The 22,090-nt window shown below is 35.8% G+C and overlaps 3 protein-coding genes and 1 long non-coding RNA gene across 5 annotated transcripts in view; 2 read left to right on the top strand and 2 right to left on the bottom strand.

Moving 5' to 3' along the window:
• LOC306866905 (SNF-related serine/threonine-protein kinase-like) overlaps positions 1 to 3,488 on the top strand; it is a 29,734-nt gene extending 26,246 nt beyond the window's left edge. For both annotated transcript variants that reach the window (XM_079412337.1, XM_079412336.1), the window contains exon 6: positions 127 to 3,488. In XM_079412337.1, the coding sequence (XP_079268463.1) occupies positions 127 to 1,300 (1,174 nt within the window). In that variant the 3' untranslated portion in view covers positions 1,301 to 3,488. The remainder of the gene's footprint in view (positions 1 to 126) is intronic.
• Positions 3,285 to 13,999, bottom strand: LOC306866907 (anoctamin-10-like). The gene is made up of 14 exons (XM_079412339.1): positions 13,886 to 13,999; positions 13,733 to 13,803; positions 12,182 to 12,398; positions 11,938 to 12,111; positions 11,024 to 11,164; positions 10,148 to 10,267; positions 7,473 to 8,111; positions 6,664 to 6,719; positions 6,384 to 6,458; positions 6,138 to 6,302; positions 5,864 to 6,055; positions 5,639 to 5,776; positions 4,570 to 4,686; positions 3,285 to 4,187 (listed from the first exon to the last, which is right to left on the bottom strand). Exons 3-14 carry the CDS (start codon positions 12,381 to 12,383, stop codon positions 4,140 to 4,142), a joined length of 2,067 nt encoding a protein of 688 aa, XP_079268465.1. The 5' UTR covers positions 12,384 to 12,398; positions 13,733 to 13,803; positions 13,886 to 13,999; the 3' UTR covers positions 3,285 to 4,139.
• Positions 11,973 to 21,629, top strand: LOC306866910. Its single transcript, XR_013783975.1, has 4 exons — positions 11,973 to 12,415; positions 15,581 to 16,615; positions 16,736 to 16,811; positions 20,853 to 21,629. It is a non-coding gene; the product is annotated as an uncharacterized lncRNA (long non-coding RNA).
• The window catches only part of LOC306866909 (fatty acid 2-hydroxylase-like), a 28,349-nt gene continuing 21,537 nt past the window's right edge, over positions 15,279 to 22,090 (bottom strand). The window contains exons 3-7 of the mRNA XM_079412340.1: positions 20,262 to 20,404; positions 20,004 to 20,104; positions 18,774 to 18,946; positions 18,406 to 18,658; positions 15,279 to 16,974 (exon numbers count right to left, since the gene is read on the bottom strand). Coding sequence (XP_079268466.1) covers positions 16,907 to 16,974; positions 18,406 to 18,658; positions 18,774 to 18,946; positions 20,004 to 20,104; positions 20,262 to 20,404 — 738 coding nt within the window. The 3' untranslated portion in view covers positions 15,279 to 16,906. The remainder of the gene's footprint in view (positions 16,975 to 18,405; positions 18,659 to 18,773; positions 18,947 to 20,003; positions 20,105 to 20,261; positions 20,405 to 22,090) is intronic.

The raw sequence follows: 22,090 nt of genomic DNA, 5'->3' as shown, positions 1-22,090 counted from the left end.
AAGTCCCAGTATTCTTAAACATATCATAGATCATTTTGAATCTGAAGGGGTTTTATCCTCTTAGAGATAATCTTACAACCTAACCCTTGGTACATAGGTTCCTAATACTGGTTACTGTTGTTACAGGAGACCCATGTCAGAACCTCTGGACTTGGTGTGCCAAGTTCCCCGGACTGATACACTAAGAGGAACACCTCTAGGTCCCTTAGCGCCTCTCGGTTCTCTGTCTTCCGGCTATGTTCGACATGGTGTGAGTGAATCTGGGGACCTGCTGGCTCCCAAACCCAACCGTCATGACAACTCCTTCAGTGACTTTTGCAGCACGGCTCCCTGCTTGAGCCTTGGTCTGCGCCCTCTACCTCCGGACCAACCTACTGTCAAGAGCCTTGGAGCCTTACAGCAGATCTGTGAGGAAGAAGAGGATGAGGATGATGAAAACGAGCAGAACAGGGATGAGACGAAGCTTGAGGTGGCACCAGGTAAACTGGATCCTCATCCTTTGACGGATCTCTCGTCAAAACCTTCTACAACATCAGAGACTCAGAGGAGAACAGGGCGGCCGTCTTGTAAAGTGATGGGAAACTGTGAAACTCTGGCTGAGGAGCAGGAACTTGTGGAAGGGTCGGAAATCGCGGAAGAGCAGAAGAAGCCTTCGGATTCAGTGTCTAACACTTCTGGCACCATGGAACATCAAGGACAGATGCCCCCAAACACTGAAGCCCATGTGGAAGAGGTAAACCACACAGAGCAACCAGGTAGAGGAAGGGACAAGGGTGTTTTCACCCACCCTAGCTTGTCTTTAGATGAGCAAGAAGGAGAACAGATTCAAGGTCCAAATATAGATGGACCTCCACTACCTCCCAGACTAGATGTTGTGCAGTGCTGCTGGGGACAGCGTGAATCTTCAAAGGACACGCTAGAAAACAACAATAACACCCTAGCCAAATCTCGACTGCTTGAAGTTGGGGTGGTGTCAACCCCTTGTGGTTCCCCGAGGTCCCTGCCAAGGAACCACTGTGTGGACCTGGGTCCCGATGGGGTGGAGATGCGTAAGACTGCGGGTGAAGTCGAGAAACCTGAGGAGGTACAACCTAAACCACAAAAAGGCCTCCAGGGAACCAGGGACACAAATACTGACCCTGCTATCCGGGCTGATCCCAGCAAGGTCAAGAACGTAAACTTTCGAGAACGTCTGCTGCAGTTCCCGCTCTGTGAAAAAGCCTTGTCCTTCAACATCCAACCCACCTCTAAAGAGAAGCTCCTCCCATTTGCACAGTACAACTGCTGCCATGTGCTGTAGAGGTTGTATCCCAAGATCAACGAACAAACTGATATCAACCAAAACCCTCCAACCTCTACAACTCTGGAGTTGTTCAGACAGTAAAAGAAAAAGTGTGTTCTCACCTCATACTGTAACCTCAGAGGTGCTTTTCCACACAATCTACTTATTGTATATCTTTATTTTCTTTCCCAACCCAGCATTCCTTGCTGCTTTCCTGTAAAACAGTTAACCTCTTGACAATGCTGTGTATACGAACACCTGTATCTACTGTCACTGCTCACTATATTCTGTGCTATCTCAGAGATTTTGATTAGAAATATTGTATGTCTTGCTAGCGTAGGAGCTTTAATTCAATAACTTGTCATTTTGCACTGTAATATCTTTACCACAATAAGAGTTCCACCGCGTTTAGTCATATCACTAAGCGAGTGGGTGAAGACCATGCTTCAGAGCAACACATAATAAGCCAACACAAGAACAGACGATGAACAATCACAACAGTGGATGTTTAGATATAAGAACTACCTGTCCAGTCAGTGTAGTAGTCCTGACAAGTTTTTGGTTTTCGTTTGACTTATTTTTGCAGGCAAATGTGAGGCAACGGTCTTTACTCAGAAATGTTAAGAAGTTGCATGCTGTGGAATTGTTGTTGTTCCTTCACCACTGTCTCATGCTAGCATGTTTGTAGGCAGTGGGGCAGGAAGCAGAACACTTTGCCACATTGATACAGTGAACAGTGACAGTTTGGGAGCATGGTTATGAGAGCATGCTAAATCAAAACAGCTTAGCAAAGCATTAGCATTTTGTGAGCAGGGGACTGACCTGGGAAAGATGCTAAATATATCTGTATGTTTAAAAAAAACAAGAAGAGGGCTCAAACAGAGATTATTCTGAGAGTTTATGATGAGAGACTTTTTGTGAAATGGACATAATATTACACAAAACAGAAGACTGGTCTTCCTGGAGCTATATTTTAGAGTTTGTTTTAAAACTGCTAATTCTTGGAAATATTATTAAGCTTTTATTAGAGAGTATTAGAGAGTTATCAAGGGTTTTTTGGAAAGATGGTGACAAAGACACTTTTTTTTTTTTTACATAAGGAGATATGCGAGGGAGATTAATTACATAACATTCTATCTATTTTTGTTTATTCATCTGCCTCTGGGTGCATCTTTAACATATGTTGTAAGGAGATAATATCCAGTCATGTACAGTGTATATATTCTTTTGGACATATTATGCTATTGGTATGATGTTGTATTTTGACCCTTGCACCGTATACATATCAAACATTTCAACCCTTCCATTTTAGATCTTACTCAGTGAACGTAGCAGTTTGATGACACTAGTTTGTTGACTGACGAAAAGGTCATATAGTTTCTTGTCTCGTAGTTTTAAATACATTTGAAGAGCTGTATGTTAACGTAGCTGAGCCTAGCTTAAAATGTTCATTGACAAAATCCAGCCTTCGTATGTTGTAATGGCATGAGTGAAGCTAGCAGTTACTGTTGTTTTTACCTCCTAAACAGCCTAAACACATCACAGAATCATTTAGATAGCAAATGTGACTCTAGTTACTGTTACTTTGGTACTCTAAAGGACGTCAAAGCTATTCAGTCACTTCACACGTTCGTAATTTTCTGCGCTAGACATAGTGCACTTGTCACCCGTGAATTCATTTGTATTTATTTTTTGGTCACATACTGTAGCCAATGAAAGTGCAAATGTCAAATGCACTTATTTTTGTTTGCGAAATCTTGGACCACAGATAAGCTTGACCAAATACACAAAAATAGTAAGAGGTGCTTTAGGGAGAGATATATAGGGAGGCCTATATAGACAAATTACACATCCATAACTTCTGAGATTCAAATTTTCATTCCCATTCTATGTTTAATCAAGGAACAGCCATCCTGGCCTAGGATGATTTGTACGTACAACCTTCTGGACCAATCAGAGGGCAGAGTGATATATAGGTAAAACCAGACATGCACTATATTTTCGTAATCAGCATTTTATTTTCTTCTTATTTTGATGTTTCTCATTTGACATGGGTCTCCATCCTTCAAAGCATCTGTAATCACTTTACAACGAAAGTAGGATTTGGGTTTGTCTATAGTCCCATTGACCCTTACTAAACCTATGACTGTGTCTCAATGAGATTAATTTATTTTTATATTTATTTATTAAAACTGATTAAACTGCCACTTGTGTTGTCCTATTTTTTTTATTAGAATTAGAGCACTAGACCACCGGGATCTTCATCTGTTTATTGTATGATGTGGTTTTCTCAGTTTAAAACCATTTGTAGAATATTTATTATCAGTTTTTTCAAGGCCACTTACATCACTTAACATTTACATAACATATTCAGTGAAGCAAGCGTTGGGTGGATATTCATACCAGCAAAATCAGCTGTAATAAGATCACTTTTGATGAAATGTAAAAATACAACAGGACAAAAAGTTAAAATCATCACAATATATTAACAAAAAAAATCAAGTAAAAACACATACAAACAAAACAACAGCATGAAAAAAAAGGAAAATTTAGCTATTCCATAGTGATTGTGGTGAACTTTTGTTTTAAAATAATTAATACAGCACAATGCGTCACCATGTTTACCCACTATCATAATTTTATCGTCCTTAACCTTAATCTCTTTTCAGTAGTTTTTGAAAATGTACCACTGACGCAAACAATTATTAACTTGGGCTGAAACACCCAGTAAACTATAAAAGCTATCTTTGGTACACTGTGCCATATGGTATATTTGCAAGCTAAATATGACTTTACAGCCAAGCACCGCCCTTCTTTTGATTGTCTCTATGGAAATAGTCTATGGTTACTCTTCCATTTAGGCCTTCAAAGGGACTTTATCCTCCACACGAGAGAGCATGATCCTCTGTGAGACAGAAAATTATATTTAATGACATTTCTGGTTATGTAAACAGTCCATAACATACATTAGATTTAAAATAATTTGTTGGTTAATCACATGAGGCCTTTAGTCTTTGATAAGAAACAAGATTAAATTTCGCAACAAAGTAATATAAACAGATTACGTTCTGTCAGCATTATTATCAAAGTTGCAAAATAGCTAAAAATGACAGGCCATTTCTTTATGGCTGCTCTTGCTAACTATATGCTAGCAGCTAAAACTAGCATAATGGTTACTGCTTCACTTTTTGTACATAGATAAAGACTTTAAATGTAATACAGCTTGTTAAACAAAATACAAGCGCTAAAATGCTAATAGTTAACATTAGTAGGTAAAGTTAGGCTACCTGTTTTTTAAGAGCTTGCATGGAGTGATACTCGATCTTTTCTCTCTTGATTCGGACCCAATCCGGGTCATCAGGGATCATGAAGGCCAAAATCATCTTCACCATGATCAGGGCATGCTAGAGGAGCAAACCAGCGTAAGAAACAATTAAGAGACAATATTCATTCACAAAGAGAGCATGTTAGCAGCCAGCTAATTCACTCCAGATAAATGTGACCCTGGACCACAAAATCAGGGTCAATTTTTTTAATTGACATTTATACATCACCTGAAAGTTGAATAAATATGCTTGTTAGGACAATATTTGGCTGAGATACAACTATTTGAAAACCTGGAATCTCAGGATGCAAACAAATCTAAATATTGAGAAAATCACCTTTAAAATTGTCCAAATTAAGTTCTTAGCAATGCATATTACTAATTAAAAATTAAGTTTTGATATAAATATGGTAGGAAATTTACAAAATATCTTCATGGAACATGACCTTTACTTAATGTCCTAATGATTTTTGGCATAAAAGAAAAATGTATAATTTTGACCCATTCTGTGTGCTGTTGGATATTGCTACAAATATACCCGTGCTACTTGTGACTAGTTTTGTGGTTCAGGGTCACATTTATGAGTTGGGAAGACGTAATAATAACAATGTTAGGTGTATTCAAAACACTTTGGTTGGAGCAAGATGGCGATGTACCTTTTTCTGAACAGCTTAGCATTAGCATTTTGTGAGTATGGGGACTGACTGATATGTTTTCCAAAAAAAAAAAACCAACAACAATCTTGCTTGTACTTACAACTTTGTGGTGGTTTTCATGTGTGTTCAAACACAATCTTTCCAACACGAACGCACCATTAGTCACATTGATTTAAAGGCATAGTTCACCAAAAATTTAAATTCTCTTTTTTTAATCTTCATTTTCTTCCAAATCTGTATGCTGATATTATGTGGTACACAAAAATCTTTACATTTTTGTCACAACAACATTTCAACTTCTTTGTTCTTTTCTTAAGCTTGTGGTCACTATTTTCACAGACTATTTTTCAAGGTTGTACCAAAATCATCTCTAACCTCCACAATGACAGCAATAATGAGAACTTTGCTGCTGCTGAAACCGGCATCCTCTGTGAGTTCCTTCACATGTGGCGACAGAAGCAGCAGCCAACAGTTAGACATGACCGAGATGAAACTCAGCACCTCAAACGCCGTCTATAAAAAAGACAAAGACACACATGAGAACTCACAGTATCAAAGCATTTAAAACATTCATCTATACAGGACAGATCACAATCTGACCTGCCATACGCCCATGTTGGCCACAGGGGCGGAAAAGGGCTTGTTGAAGAGCTTGCAGAGTTTGTAGGCGTCTGTGCGGATCTCTGTGAGGTTGTTGAGCAGTAACAGAGGGGCAGTAAGAGGATAAACACAAGAGAAAAGGCTCAAGTAGCCAAACTGAACCAGCAGCTCGATGTACTCAGCAAACAGGCCCTGAAGAGGAACAAGATTGAGAATTTAAGGAAAATATGATTCTTGTCTTCTTGATATTTAAGCTTATTTGATTGCTACTCACTGGGAAAGCCGGCAGACTGCCCTGAGCCTGGAAATGGTCCTCCTCTGGATCATCTTCCTTCAGGTTCCTGTCTGCAGATGTGATGAAACGGTCCACCAGGAAAGGAACCACCACCTCAGTGAACTGATTCACCACTTGAGTCACAATCAGAAGAGAGGAAAGCCTCTGGGGAGGAGATCATGGATATTGTGTTGAGATATACATTTTAGGATTACATGTGAGAACGGTTTCTGAGGAAATTCCCACCTTGCGCAGAAGAGGCATGTCCTCCTTGAAGAAGGCAATGTGGAACAGCACAGCAAAGTTATTGAAAAAGGTGAACTGAATGAGAGAGAGAGGCACATTCATTTAGTATTACACAGTTCTGCAGAACTCTTGTCTAGACATATACAGTTATCAGCATTTAAAATACGCTTGAGATCTTTGAGGTAAAACACCTGCTATGAAGCACACTCTGACAGGTGATTTATATGGGGTGGTGGGGAGAAAAACAACATATGGATATGTATACAATTTTTAAACTCACCACAAGGACTTTGGTGGTATGATGATAGTCAAAAGATGATTCCTCCCTATGATTTTCTGAAAGACAAAAGTTTGTTTTATTTAATATAGTACAACAATATATGTGTGTGTGTTTTCTTATTTCTAAACTTGTTTAATTATTATTATAAATAATTATTATACATATTTAATAATAATAATAATAAATTAAATATTTAATATATAGTTTAATAAAATAAATAATTTAATAAAATTGTCAAACAATTGTAATTATTGAATATTATATACACATATACATATATATATATATATATATATATATATATATATATATATATATATATATATATATTATAAAGATATATATATTTAAAAATTATGACAAAAAAGCCAGAAGAATAATTTTCAGTATGTTTATCAGGGGTCTATTTTAAATTAAGAAGCAGTAGTTACTCTAAATATCTCAATGCAATGTGCATTTTAATTATTTCAACAAAAATATATTCAATTATTTTGATATTCTATGTATATTTTTATTATTATTTTTTTTTTTAAATATATATTTTTTTCTTTACAGAATTCTTTGCAAAATATGAAAAGATTATATCATTAGTATATCATATTCACATTATAATTAGGTCTAATAATTTTTTTCACATATAATTATAGTAAGAATTTAAATAAACAATTTAAATTAACATTAATTTAATAGAGCAAAATTAAATAAAAAATATGCTTTCATTATATGCCCTAGCTTTTTGACAAATACTATTGAGTAGTTTGCATCTCTCAACATTATAATCAGGTTCTTTTGCCTGATCTTTTTCTTACCTGCTTCTGTTAGCTGCAAGGCCACGTTGCGATATATATTCCCCAGCACATTAGTGTAGACAATATGGGCTATAGAGGGGAGATATACCAAGGCTACTGTGAAGTATGATCCAGATGCTTTGTGCCAGTTTGAGACCAGGCGCTCAAAGAAGTAGAAACCTGCCATCCCCATGACCACCAGACCCAAAAACACCCCGACCACAGGCAATGACACCAGACCTATCCTAAGCCTCCTCTTCCATTCGGGAAACAGCGGCTCCAGTCTGCCCGTGACCGGATTGGTGCCGAGTTCTCCATGGAAACCTGGTCGGGGCTCTTGAAATTGTTCAGCTAAATTGAAAGTGCCCCAGTGATAGGATAAAGCCGCGCTCCTCCTCTTCCACAGCTCCATGAATACCGTGGACCACAGCATGCTGAAGACTGCCTGCACCATGTAGGAGCTGACTGAAGGCTGGTCATCGTCAACCTTCGGTGATGCCGGCACGCTCTCTGTTTTATTTCCACTGGAGAAGTTTGCGCTGGGGAGGAAAAACGTGATGAAGAGGCCTAGGATGGCTGGAGGAAACAATGACAAAGTGTAGAAGTCCAGGAAGCTGAAATAATAGGCTATAGTGCCACCAAAATATGCCTGGATAGAGTCTGTAGAGAGAAAGAATGATAGTGTTATAACAATAAAATTATTTTAATAACATTTTATTAAAATCATTTTAATGAAAAATAATAAAATATATTATATTTAGTTATATTTTATATATATATTATTTATATATGTAAAACTATATCTGTCTATCTATTGTTTTTATAGTTATAACATATTTTATGTTATATTGTTAATACCTGATTTCTTATCATATAAATATAAAATAATTCAATATTTTTGTGGGAATATATATATTTATTATAACAGTACAGATTTAAAAAATAGTAATAATAGTGACAGTAAGAATATGTTTCATATGTTTCTCAAGTTCCTTGCATCATCACATAAAATATTGATAATCATACATATACAGTAGTCTTATATTAGAGATGCACTGATGTTTTGGCCAATAATCGGTATCAGTCGATAAAAAGCAATTATTTGTTTTTCTTTTTCTTTTTTTTCTTTTTTTAAAAGCAATTATTTGTAGTTCAAGCCAGATGAGATCAGTTCAGTGCAGAGCAAAGCTGTAGAACGGAAATGATGAAGCACTGCCTTCCTCGGACTTCGAGAGTCAAAAACAGCGCCATCTGGTGCTTAAGTAAGGGATAATCAACGGCGAAGTGCATTCAAATCCTTTAATGCACGGCTAGCCGTTGATTATCCCGCTTATTTCATGGTCATTTGCCAAGTTATAGACAAGTTAAAACTAGTGTTGCTCTTTGCAGCGCAATATTTGACCGGAAGGGTCAGTTATAGCTCGTTAGCGCCTGCTTCAAATCAGACACAGAGATGAAATAGTGCGTAAGAAAATTTAATTGAATGAATTATAGCATGTATTTCAATTAATTGTCGATTGAGAGAGAGAGAGAGAGGACAGTTTTCTCTCTCTACAAACAATAAACGTTACTTCAATAACAGCAGCGATTTTATCACCTTGTTGCTGGGGAATGTAGCGATCTAGAATCCATCTTTTATTTTAGTAATGTGTGCAGCACTATCTGCGTTGTCCGACCTCTCTCTCTCTCCGTGTGTGTGTGTGTGTGTGCGCGCGAGCGAGGGATGTGTGTTGGTTAATGTGCATCCATAGATATATATACTGTATATATATCTATGATGTGCATCAAGCAGCGCATTAATATGGAACGGTGATTAAACTGACCTGGAACTACCTGTGTATTAAACGAATGTAAACAACAGAATCGAGCCAACCAATCAGAATCGAGTATTCAGACAGTCTGAATGAAAACTTGTAAAGTAAGATCTGGGGATTCAGTGTCATATGTAACATGACTACAAGCTATAGTGCGAAATACACATGTAGGAACATCAGAAGGTATGTTGAAAGATACAGTACAACTTACCGAAATGTGTTGTCTCACAATCAGCGTTTCAACCGAAAGAAAGACGTCAAATCAAACAGCTTGTGTTTACCTCAGGAAAGTTATCCAGTGTTCCCGGTATGTTAGCTAAACCACTAGAGGCAGCTTATTTACTGCTATGATATGAATAAATCTGTCATCAAGACATTTTTAAAATGAAAAAATACCTTGTGTGCAGTTGTGTTTTACACAGTCGTTTTTATTTGAGTGGAATACGTTACAGTTGAATATAGGCTAATACTTTTGTGGTTACTTGTAACCTGTGATATTATTTACCAAACGAGAGGGTTTCCTGTATAATTTACAGCATTATTTAGGAGAGATTTTTTCCCTTTATAAGAAATAAACTATTGGTACCACAGGCATATGCCATCCTGAACAATCAGCTATCAGTATCGGCTGAACATTCTTGTATAGGATTTGTCCTATATATATGCCTACAACTGTACAGAATTTGTAGCTTCACACAGTGAAATTAATTTTATAATACATTTATGAGTTCTAGTCAAATGACTTCATAAAATTTTATTAGTCCCTCCATGATGGCACTAATATGAATTAAATGGTCCTGAACAAAAGATAATTGTGTATAATTCAAAACCTGATGGGGAGGCATGTTTAGTTATGTGATATGAATGTGTGTGTGTTTGTACCTAAAGGCTGCCCCCACAGACTCTTGTGAGAGTACCACTGCTTCCCCAGAGCCGACAGCAGCTTCTGCTCATGAAGAGGAGTGATGTTACGGATCACGCCTGCTTTCTCCAGCTTCTGTACTGCAGCACAGACAGATATATAGATAGACAGACAGACAGACAGAGAGAGAGAGAGAGCGAGACAGACAGACAGAGAGAGAGAGAGAGACAGACAGACAGAGAGATAGACAGACAGACAGAGAGAGAGAGAGAGCGAGACAGACAGACAGAGAGAGAGAGAGAGACAGACAGACAGAGAGATAGAGAGACAGACAGACAGACAGACAGATAGATAGATAGATAGATAGATAGATAGATAGATAGATAGATAGATAGATAGATAGATAGATAGATAGATAGATAGATAGATAGATTAGATAGATAGATAGATAGATAGATAGATAGATAGATAGATAGATAGATAGATAGGTCATTACCATATAAGGTTTCAACTATGGAAATACCATTGGGAGTCTAGGTGGCATGCAGTGACTAAGCAGTTCAGAGAGAGAGGAGAGCGGAGCCTATTGGCTGCTCATGGAACTGCATGCTATAAATAGTGTACTAGCATACTGCTTAGTGCATAGAATGCACTGTATAATGTCTGCTATTTCATAAGTACAGTTTGCGAAACACTATTCAAGAACATTTCCAATGCACGAAGAAAATGTGCATACTGCAAGCTGCAAAAATAGTATGAGTAGTATGATAGTATGCTAATTTGAAAATAGCCAGTTGAAAATAAATAGAATTATCTTTACGTTTTGATCACATTTAATGCAAAAAAGTTATTAATTTTGTCAGTCCAGTCAAATAAGTCCACATACAGATACTCACAGATGCTCTCTCTGGCTTTCAGCTTCCCTTTGGGTGCTGGGATTCCTGGGATACGCTGGTCCTCCATGGCTCTCATGGAATCCAGTTCATGTTTGACGATGTACTGCCTCTCGGCCAGCGTCAGGAACTGCTGCATGTTGTCTGCAGAAACAGTCAAATAACAGTGAATTTTAAGCTAATGACATTAGCTGGATGCTCACGTTTACATGCTAACACAAACACTGTCAAATGTTGGGTAACACTTTCTAATAACTTTCATTAATAAATCATTAACAAACATTATGTAATGCTTAATGAATCATTAGTTAATATATATTCACATATCTAGAAACGTGAAATAATGTGCTTATGTTTACTAATAAATGTATTAAACATTACCTAATAATTAACATTTTGTGTAAATTAAAATGCTTACAAATGTCATTAAACTTCTAATTCATATGATCATGCACATCTTGAAAATCTACAAATGATTTTATCAGATTTTATCCAATGATTAAAAGCTTTTTTTAATGTACAACACTTGCTGCTGTTGAGGTGTGATACGGGTAAAGTTAGGGACAGGTGATGATCAGTTAAGCATTATATAATGTTTGTTAATGATTTATTAATGAAGCTTTTAATCATTGTAAACCATCTGTTAAAATCTTTTTTTTTTTTAAATGCATGATCATATGAATTGAAAGTTTAATGACATTTGTAAGCATTTCAATTTACAATAAATAATGATCTGTTAATCATTTGGTAATATTTAATAAGTTCATTAGTTAACATTAACAAGCACATTAGCTAATATTTCTAGATATGTGAATATTTATTATGTAATGATTAGTTAAACATTATATTATGTTTGTTAATGATTTATTAATGAAAGTTATTATAAAGTGTTACCGTTTTCTTTATCAAATATTCACCAATGTTGCAAAAGTTGTCACGGTCTTCAAAGGAGAAGGCCGTCATGTTTCCATCCTGGTAGGTTTTGCAGAGGCCCAGGTCCTCAGTCACTCTGAGAAGGGTACAGCGAGGGGCCGCCACAACTATCATGTCCCCTTTCATGTCCTCACCAGGGTGAACTAACAGTTGAGCCCCTAAAACACAGCAGGGAGTTTTTTTAAGTTTATTTATTTAATATTTTATATAATATATTAGTGTTCTTACCTCCAGCCTTCACAGGTGCAGATATCACAGACATGATCCACTGTTTGGTGATGGGCTGGATGTTCTCAGCCAGCTGGATCAGAACCAAAGGCTCTATGCGGCTGGAGATACAGCAGTGGCAGCTGACCCTGGACCAGGAGCTAGGTCCTGTCAACTTGGCCGGGGCTGAAAGTCCCTCCTGAGGTTCCTTCTGGGACGTCATGGTGTCCCTGTGGAACTGTAACCCATGAGACAGTATGTATATTTATTTTCGTTTTAAAAGCATCTTACTGTGTTCTTCATTTTTCTATATATTTTTTAATAGTTTTCAAGAGTCAGGTGCAATACTTTTTATGTGAATTATTATTTCAGTATTTTATCATTAATATAAAATGTATTATTATTATTATCATCATAAAATATAAATATTTTTGTTGTTCTTAATAGTCTACACTTTCCAAGAGTCATGTACAAAATGGGCTAAAAATGTATTTATTGTTTTAATTATTATTTACTTATAATTAAATAATATAATAAGTAGTATAAACAAACAGTATTTTGTTGTGATTTTTTATTTATTTATTTATGCTGTTGTTAAGAAAATAACAGCATTTGTTTGACAGTGAACGTTTGTTACCAAACATTGGGTCTAAATACATTTAAAAATGTATTATATTTACATTGATATTTTATTATATGAAAAGGCAACCTTTTTTATATTTAAAATTTATAAAATAAAAAACATAAATATTACAAGTTTTCAGTCAAAAGAAATCTTAATTTTTTTTTTTTACAACAAAGTCAATATTCATACAATAATGTGATTTTTTTTATAGATTTAAAATTTTATAGATTTAAAATTTTTATAGAAATAGATTTTTTATATGTTATTGTAATTGTTAGACAGCTGAAATGGTCAAGACCTCTTAGGCCAAAATCATCATTTTAAGGACGATACGGACATTTGCATGAACTGCTTTTCATGCTAGGTTAATTTTATGTTAAATAATAGTGAACTTGTTTTTGTTAATTAAAAAAAAAACAAGATTTGTGCCTGTAATACTTTAAAACATATTAACCAATTTGTGGAAAGTGCCTACAAAGAAGGTCTATAAAGAACTAAACAATTTTTACAACTGACCCGCAAGATTAAAGTCCAAAACAAATAAAGAAGTGAATGGAAATAAAAATACACATCAACGGTTAATTCAAATCACCTCCTGTAAATGCAAACATGTGAGTGAGTTATCAGATATCTGGTTGTATAAAGACAATAGACAAGCTCATACCAAACAAAACACCCTTTTACAGTATCCACACGAACACCATGTTCTGAACTACATAATTCCAGCTAATGCAGGGCGCTTCAGGCACTTGAGAAAAACATAGCATTGAAGACTGAATGCACAAAGTGCTGTCAAATAAGGGCATAGCCTTTGTTTACAATGCCAAAAATGACAGTTGTACTTTAAACTCAAATGAGAGTGAAACTAAAACATAAACAGGAAGTGAGCGAGTTACAGAACGCAAGAGAGATACTGTAAATGGAAAGGAAACGGTTCTGCAGGCTACCTGTCAAAGCCAGGGACCTTCTTCTTTTGGAGCGCTTGAGTTTTGTTGATGTTCACACCCCCTCCAGTGTGCTGTTTGAAACAAATTGTAGTGTGAAAAACTGAAAGTCAGACGTACGTCACACTTCTAGGATGGGTTGTTCCCCACACTAACCCTGTTCAGAGCCAATCCATTCGCTGGTTTACTAGGAGAGAAGAGGAATGCAGTTGAAAGTCTCTCCTCCCAGCTTTTAGGGTGTGGAAGGACATTTTCATTTTTTCTAATGGTGGATGCTCTTCTGCAGCATGAGCACATCTGGGTCCTACTGCCTGCCATGTTTGTTTTCGAAAATAGCATATGGCTAGTCTATAGGATACTTTCAAATTAAAGTATATGCCATATATGAAATGAACTAAAACCATACAATATATGGCATTCAACACACTCAGCATTATGAGTGAGCATGTGCAATGGACTAAAGGGAGTCAATTAGTTTCTATTTCTAATTTATTGTCAATTGTTCTTTCAGTTTAATGCAGTCCTCGCTCTGTTAGCTTCAGATTTAGTTTAATTTTTTTCACTCATTTGGGATTGTTTTATAACTGCCAAAATTAATGCATTAATTTAGCACTAATTGAAATATTTTATAATAAATGATAAGTAAACTTTTATAATATAATATTCATGTTTATTATAAATATATTATTCATTATAAATATATTAGAATTTATGAACAATTACAAAAATATGCTTTAAAATATAAAATTAAATAAAAATACAGTGTAAAAAATTCATTAACACTGGTCACTACTAGCATTCACTGTAACATCCTCTTTAATTCAATTTTAGTATATAACATTTAGATTTCTATTCTACAAATGATTCCATTATTATATCCTCTAAATGTGCTCACTCATTTCTAAGCTAACTTGTGAATTATCAGGCCATTTTCATTATTATTTTGCTACTAAAACCACTGAGTGGGTGGAGACAAAGGTGGATGAACAGGATTGTCCGCTTTGTAAACATTCATGCAAATGACCAGAAGAGCTCATGTTTCTCTAAAGAAACAGTTGGCAAGCCTTTATGTACATAAAGTGTGCGGTTATAGTTATAGTTTCTTATATTGGTTTCCTATTTTAATGTACTTTAAAATAAAATTTATTTCTGTGATGCAGTACTGAATTTTCATCAGCCATTACTCCGGACTTCAGTGTCACATGATCCTTTAGAAATCATTCTGATATACTGATTATTGGAAATATTGTTGAATGTTGAAAATATTAAGCAGCCCAACTGCTTCCAAAATTGGTTATCAATCAGCATATTAGAATGACTTCTGAAGGATCATGTGACACTGAAGACTGGAGTAATGATGCTGAAAATTCAGCTTTGCTTTTTCTGTATTTTTGATCAAATAAACACAGCCTTGACGAGCATAAGAAACTTTTTTTTTTTTAAACATACAAACTTCAGACTTTTACATGGTTCAACAGTCTTTTTTTTTGGTTGCTTTTCTGTCTTTTTCTTCTATAAAAAACATCCAAGTAAAAACACCACAAGATGTCCTCAGAAATATACAGTTTATTTACAAATACAATTGCATTTGCATAGAAATTTAAAATTCCAAAATAAAAATGCATAGCAGTAAACGGATTTATTAGAGGCATCTATAGCTGAAAATGGTATCTGAATTAAAAGCTCTCAATGTGACCAAGTAAACAGATAAATATATTGCTCTGTTGACTTGCCTGCACTGAAAGCGTTCTCCTATGACATAGGATCTGTCTAGGATGGCGTCACAATTACAAAATAATCAGAAATCATTACAACGTCCATTGCATTTTATTAGTTTTGTTGTGCCAACAGAATCACGGTATAAAGAAAAAGCTCTATTCAAATGTCCTTCCATGTCTTTGGCGGAAACGTCCAACCAATTGGTTCGGAAGGAGCAGGAAGGTAGGCAATGCCCCTAAGGCACATCAGGAAAATTTTTACTTAAATATCATATATATTTATTCATCTGAAACATTAATTATGCTCAAAATGACTGTATAAAGCTGAGTTACATGTGGTCATATTTCCCAGAATTCCAACATCACTGAACCATTGACTCAAGACAAAGGCAAGGGCTAAAATGAGCAGGAAAAAAATACAAGTGAACAGATCTGCCGTATGAACGGATGAGAGATCAGCCGAGGATGTTCTCGCTCTCCTGACGCCTGGTCAGATGCAACAGATCGTCACACCAGATGGAAAGGTTGCGCCGGCTAGATCTACGATAATAACGACGATAGAGGATTTCTACAGACCCTCCACCCTATGACAGCTACAGACGGCTGGCAACCCTCACCGGCAGGAGAGGCCCGTGCACCTCGCTTCATGCCCTCACCATGAGCTCAAAGTGTGGAATCATTCACAGGAGAACCAAAAGCCAGCTTCAATCCTCAATAACTTAATATCTCACTGGATATGTAACATATTACTCAAGGAGCAGCTACTTGTGACGTCCTCCGGATTAGGATATTAGTAAGTCAATTGGCAAAAACCACCTCGGAAGTGGGTGAGATGAGAAAGAAAAGCAAGATCACCAGAGCAGAATGAAACGGGTGTGATTTCACAATTAGGGCGGAGCAAAGTTATGACTGACAGCTGGGGAGAAAGCAATGATCCGTAAGCGGTTGCAGCATCAACACTGAGAAGAATTAAAGCGTCTGAGACTTTCCTGAGTTTTCTTTAAAGGCAATGGCGCACTTGGTCACCAAAAGGACCTCCTTCTGCTAGCCTTCAGCTTCTTAACACTACGCCTAAAAAAATTATTTCCACTTGCACCTTCACGCACTGTCCCACACTTACCGGTCCCCGTCTATACATCTCTTGACTTTACATGGATGGGCAAAAATCGTGAGTTGTGCCTCTAATAAAAGACATTTACAGATTTCATCCAACGTTTTGATTCGTCAGTACATTCATACATAGTATATAAATATTTATATAGCTTGACATTCTGTTTGTTTGTTTTAGGCACTCCCCCTTCTCTAAATAATTTATGACGATGATGATGATGGTGAAGCTAAGACTAGCTGGTAGCAGCAGCAGGGTAAGACACTACCTAACACAGTGATAAAGGGAGAGGCTTATGGGAGTTTGTTTGGGGGATTTTGATTTGGTCATTGTGGCAAAAAAAGAGCTCTTCTAAAACGTCTGCTTGGGGATGACTGTGTTGAAGGGGTAGTCCCAGAATCTGGTGGTGATGCCAAAACCTGGAAAACACAGGATGAACGAAAGGTTTTAAAAAAAGAGAAAACAAAAACAATGCAAACAACAAGTTAAATCTAATAAATAAATACAATTAAATATTTTAAAACATTAAATATTTATTTTAATATTAAACCATATCCAATAAATATTATTCTTTAACATAAATCTTTTAAATGCCATAGCCCTGAAGACTTACATATACACACACACAATTTATAGTAACATATTTAATAGTACATTCTTAACTTATTAATATTAATTTTATATTATATTACTATAAATTGTACTATATAATTTATATATAATATACACACACATATATACATATATACATATATATATATATATATATATATATATACACATACACATACATACACACACACACACATACATATATACACTCACAATTTATAAGAATAATCTTCCAAATCATTTTTTCAATTAATATTACATTTGATATTAACAATATAATAATTTATAATACATTTTTATTATTCATTAAATTAGTAATATTCATTTTTTTTTTATATTAGAGTTTTATATTGTGCTATGTAATTTATACATATACACACAATTTATAAGAATACTTTTTCAAAATTATATAATTATAATAATTTATCATTATAATTATAAATATAATTTCAAATAATAGTATATTTAATATTATAAGTATAATAACATTTGTACTATTTTATATTTTACTATTTAATATATACATACATACATACATACACACACACACACACACACAAAACACGTTTTCAAAATTATTTCAATTAATATTATATTAACAATATAATAAGTAATAATACATTTTTATTATTAATTAAATTTGTAATATTTATTTAATCTTTATATATTATTTTGCTATATATTATATTATATCTAGCATCATGCAATATAATTTTAAAAAGTTTTTTTTTAATATAGGTTTTCAAACACTGTCTTTGGACCTTATGGACTAGTTGTAACATTTACACTTTGTATTTAATTTAATTCAATTTAATTTAAAGTTGACACTACAAACTTGGGTGGCATAAAATATTAAAGAAGCATTTTTTTTAAGAAATGAAAAACTCCTTAAAATATGTTTTTGTATATAATGTTACAGTATATTATTATTATTGTAAAAAAAAAAAAAGATTTAAAATTACCATTTTTATTCATTTTAATTTGACACTTGTCTTGAGCTCTTTTGTCTAGAGCAGTGGTTTTCAAACCTCTCCATGAAGAACCCCTAGCACTGCACATTTTGTATGTCTCCCTATATCTGACACACCCACTTCAGGTCTTGCAGTCTCCACTAATGAGCTAATGAGTTATGATAGATGAGGGAGACATACAAAATGTGCAGGGCTGGGGGTACTCCAGGACAGGTTTGAGAACCACTTGTGTAGAGAGATGCTCTAACTCAAATCTCATGTCCTCACCTGCCCTTTGGTGTTCAAAGTGGTGTTTGACGTGGTACGCTTTCAGCCCGTACAAGTAGGAGCCCTTCCGTGGAGAGCCGTAGTGTAGGTAGTAGTGGATCATGTCATAGACCACGTATCCACACAGACCCCCCACGAACAGGGAGGTTCCCAGACCCTCAGACAACGACTGCCTGAGTATCAGGTAAAAAGCGCCAATGACGATGGCGGCCAGACTTGGAGGAAACACCAGGCGAGAGCCGTCAAATGGAGACTGACGGGTAACAAAAGACAGTTCGGTTGAGCTTCATCAATATCTAATGAATTATGTAAATTCATCTACTCAATAAATGATTAATGAATCTCAAGTATCAAACAAAATCACACACCTTGTGGTGCTGGCCATGCAACAGGAAGTGCAGCGTGATGAGGTAATAATTGTGGGCGGGCGGGCGCATGTGGAAGACGAAGCGATGGATGCAGTACTCGATGAACGACCACAGGAACATGCCAAGCATGAAGATGAACGGAAAGCTGTGCTTGTGGACCAGAATGGAGTAGTCTAAAAAGTAAAAGTGTAAAATAAAAAAAATAATCCACCAATCCATAATCCTTCACCAAGATCATTTACTTACTTAAAGGGAGGGAGTTACTAAAGGGAGTTTTACTTACTAAAGGGAGTTTACCAAAAAAAATTAATTGTCATGAATTACTCACCTTGTCGTTCCAAACCCGCAAGACCTTCGTTTTTCTTCAGAACACAAATGAAGATATTTTTTATGAAATCCGAGAGCTTTCTAACCCTTCATAGACAGCAACAAAACTGACACGTTCAAGGCCCAGAAATGTAGTGAGGACATTGTTGAAATGGTCCATGTGACATCAGTGGTTCAACCCTAGTTTTATGAAGCTACGAGAATACTTTGTACGCAAAGAAATCAAAAATAAATTCTCATACCTTTGTAAAATTACAGTTGAACCCCTGATGTCACATGGACTATTTGAATGATGTCCTTACTACCTTTCTGGGCCTTGAATGTGTCAGTTGTGTTGCTGTCTATGAAGGGTTAGAAAGCTCTCAGATTTAATCAAAAATATCTTAATTTGTGTTCCGAAGAAAAACAAAGGTCTTACGGGTTTGGAACGACATAAAGATGAGTAATTAATGACAGAATTAATTTTTCGGGTGAACGATCCCTTAAACTTTTTACTTATTTAATAAGGTGTTTCTGCAAGTGTTATTGTTACCTAAAACTATTAAAAATTGTTTTTGGTAGCTGAAATATAGCTAAAATAAAATAAAAATATTAGATGGAAAACTTTAAACCTAAAATTAAAATTTGAAATTGCCTTGGCAACCAACTAAAACGTCGGTCCTGGAGTGCCGCTGTCCTGTAGAGTTTAGCTCCAACCCTAATCAAACACACCTGAACAAGCTAATCAAGTCTTCAGAATTACTAGGGCTACAGGCAGGTGAGGTAAACCCTTCAACCCTGAAATTAATTTAGGAAAATATACATATATAAATTAAAATAATAGTTTATAACTAATACTAAAATAATACTTCAGTGGATTTTAGGTAAATCAAATAAGAATGATTTAAAACAAACTTTACACACCTGATGTAATAAACAGTCTTGTCCTCTCTTGTGCCAATAACGTGTAGCAGTACCAGCTCAGATAGATCACCAAAGGCATCCATACAATTGGCACCATGTACCTGAAAACACACACAGTAAAGTTCAAGTATCCGTTAATTAACCACCACTCACATAGCACTTAGCAAATCCTGTAGCATAATATTACTAGTGTACAATGTTTAACTAAACAAACACAAGCAGTCAGAGATGCTCAATCCTGTATATGATTTCTGTTACCATGAAGTCTTTGTGTTGGCCTCAAAAAAGTCATTCTCGAACAGCCTGATCGGTCTGTCTACAGGCTGATGGACCCATGTGTCATATTTCTCTCCAAGATATCCGACCTGCCAGCCCAGTGGCTTCCGCCAGTCTACCAGATCCTGTATGGACAATAAAATTGATAACAGTGTTATTCTAATATTATTTATACACTATTAAAACATTTTGAATCATTTTTGTGTTTTAATTTTAGTTAATTTTGTTATGCACTTTTGTCTTTTTTATATTTCTGTTTAGCTACTCAGTTCTGGTTTTAGTACTTCAGCATATTTACTTCAGTTGCCAAGGCAAAATTTCATTTAATTTAAGTTTTTCATCTAATTGCTAACATTAATTACTAACTTTAACTTCATACCAACAACGTCATGTAAGTTGACTAACTCAACCCTTTATTGCTATCCTGTTCATTTTCCTGCCATTACGGTATATAAAAGTTAACAGAGTTCAGGAATGTTGGCTTAACAGTGATGTTAATTTGCTGAATCGTTTTACTGTTCATTGTTTATGGTGCGAACTTTGATCAGATGCTTTTCCTATGTTCTCCACTAGGGGTCACTATAACAGTCTAAAGCAGAGGAGGTGGGTGTGTCTAAGATGACATACTGGAGTTCATATTGGCCCAGGACCTAAAGAGATTCGAAGACGGGAAGCAGAGGCACTGTTTTGTTTTTGTATTCTGCCAGTGGCTTCTTGTATTGCTTCTTGGGACATGAGAAGTCGTGGCCTAATGGTTAGAGAGTCGGACTCGTAATCCAAAGGTTGCGGGTTCAAGTCTCGGGCCGGCAGGGATTGTAGGTGGGGGGAGTGAATGTCCAGCGCTCTCTCCACCCTCAATACCACGACTGAGGTGCCCTTGAGCAAGGCACCGAACCCCCAACTGCTCCCCGGGTGCCGCAGCATAAATGGCTGCCCACTGCTCCGGGTGTGTGTTCACTGCTGTGTGTGTGTTCACTGCTGTGTGTGTGCCAGTTGGATGGGTTAAATGCAGAGCACGAATTCAGAGTATGGGTCACCATACTTGGCCGTATGTCACTTCACTTCACTTCTTGTATGATGTCTTGGTTATTATGATATATTTTTGTGTTAATTTTTGTTCTTGTTAGGTGTTGTGGTATGTTTTTTGTGGTGCTGTTATGTTATTGTATAATGTGGTATGCTTTGTTTGTTGTAGATGTGGTTTCTCTTTCTCTATTTTTAAGTGTTGCCTTTCTTGGCCAGGGACCATTTGAAAAAGAGACTATAGTCTCAATATGACTTCCCCTGGTTAAATAAAGGAATAAAAATTTTTTTAAAAAATTAAACTCAAGGTGGACTGAACCTGAAGTCTATATATGCATGGTTCTCTGCGTGTAATTTATGAAACAGTAGGCTGACATTTCAGTAATCATGCGCATATTAACACCTCTCCAAGAGTCACGATGTAGGACCATGATTAGATTAGATTAGATTCAACTTTGTCACTGTGCAGAGTACAAGTACAGAGCCAATGAAATGCAGTTAGCATCTAACCAGAAGTGCAAATAACAAAGTATATAAATAGATATAAAATGTGTATATACATTAAGTTATGACATATAGTGCAAGTTATGAGGTAGATGAGGAGAGACTAGCTCAGTGCAAATGACTGTACATACAACTTAGGTTGCAAGGAAATATAAACAGAAGGTGCATTATAAAGAGAGATAAGTAGAGTAATGATGCGCAAGTGACTAGTCAAATTACAAAAGGTCATTGCAATTCAATGACATTATCTAGGGCCCAATTCACAAAAAAGCTTGAACATAACA

Source organism: Barbus barbus, assembly GCF_936440315.1.
Source record: "Barbus barbus genome assembly, chromosome: 48".
NCBI classification, from domain to species: Eukaryota; Metazoa; Chordata; class Actinopteri; order Cypriniformes; family Cyprinidae; genus Barbus; species Barbus barbus.
Note: the sequence above shows the minus strand (reverse complement) of the source record. Positions and strands in the feature narration are given on the sequence as shown.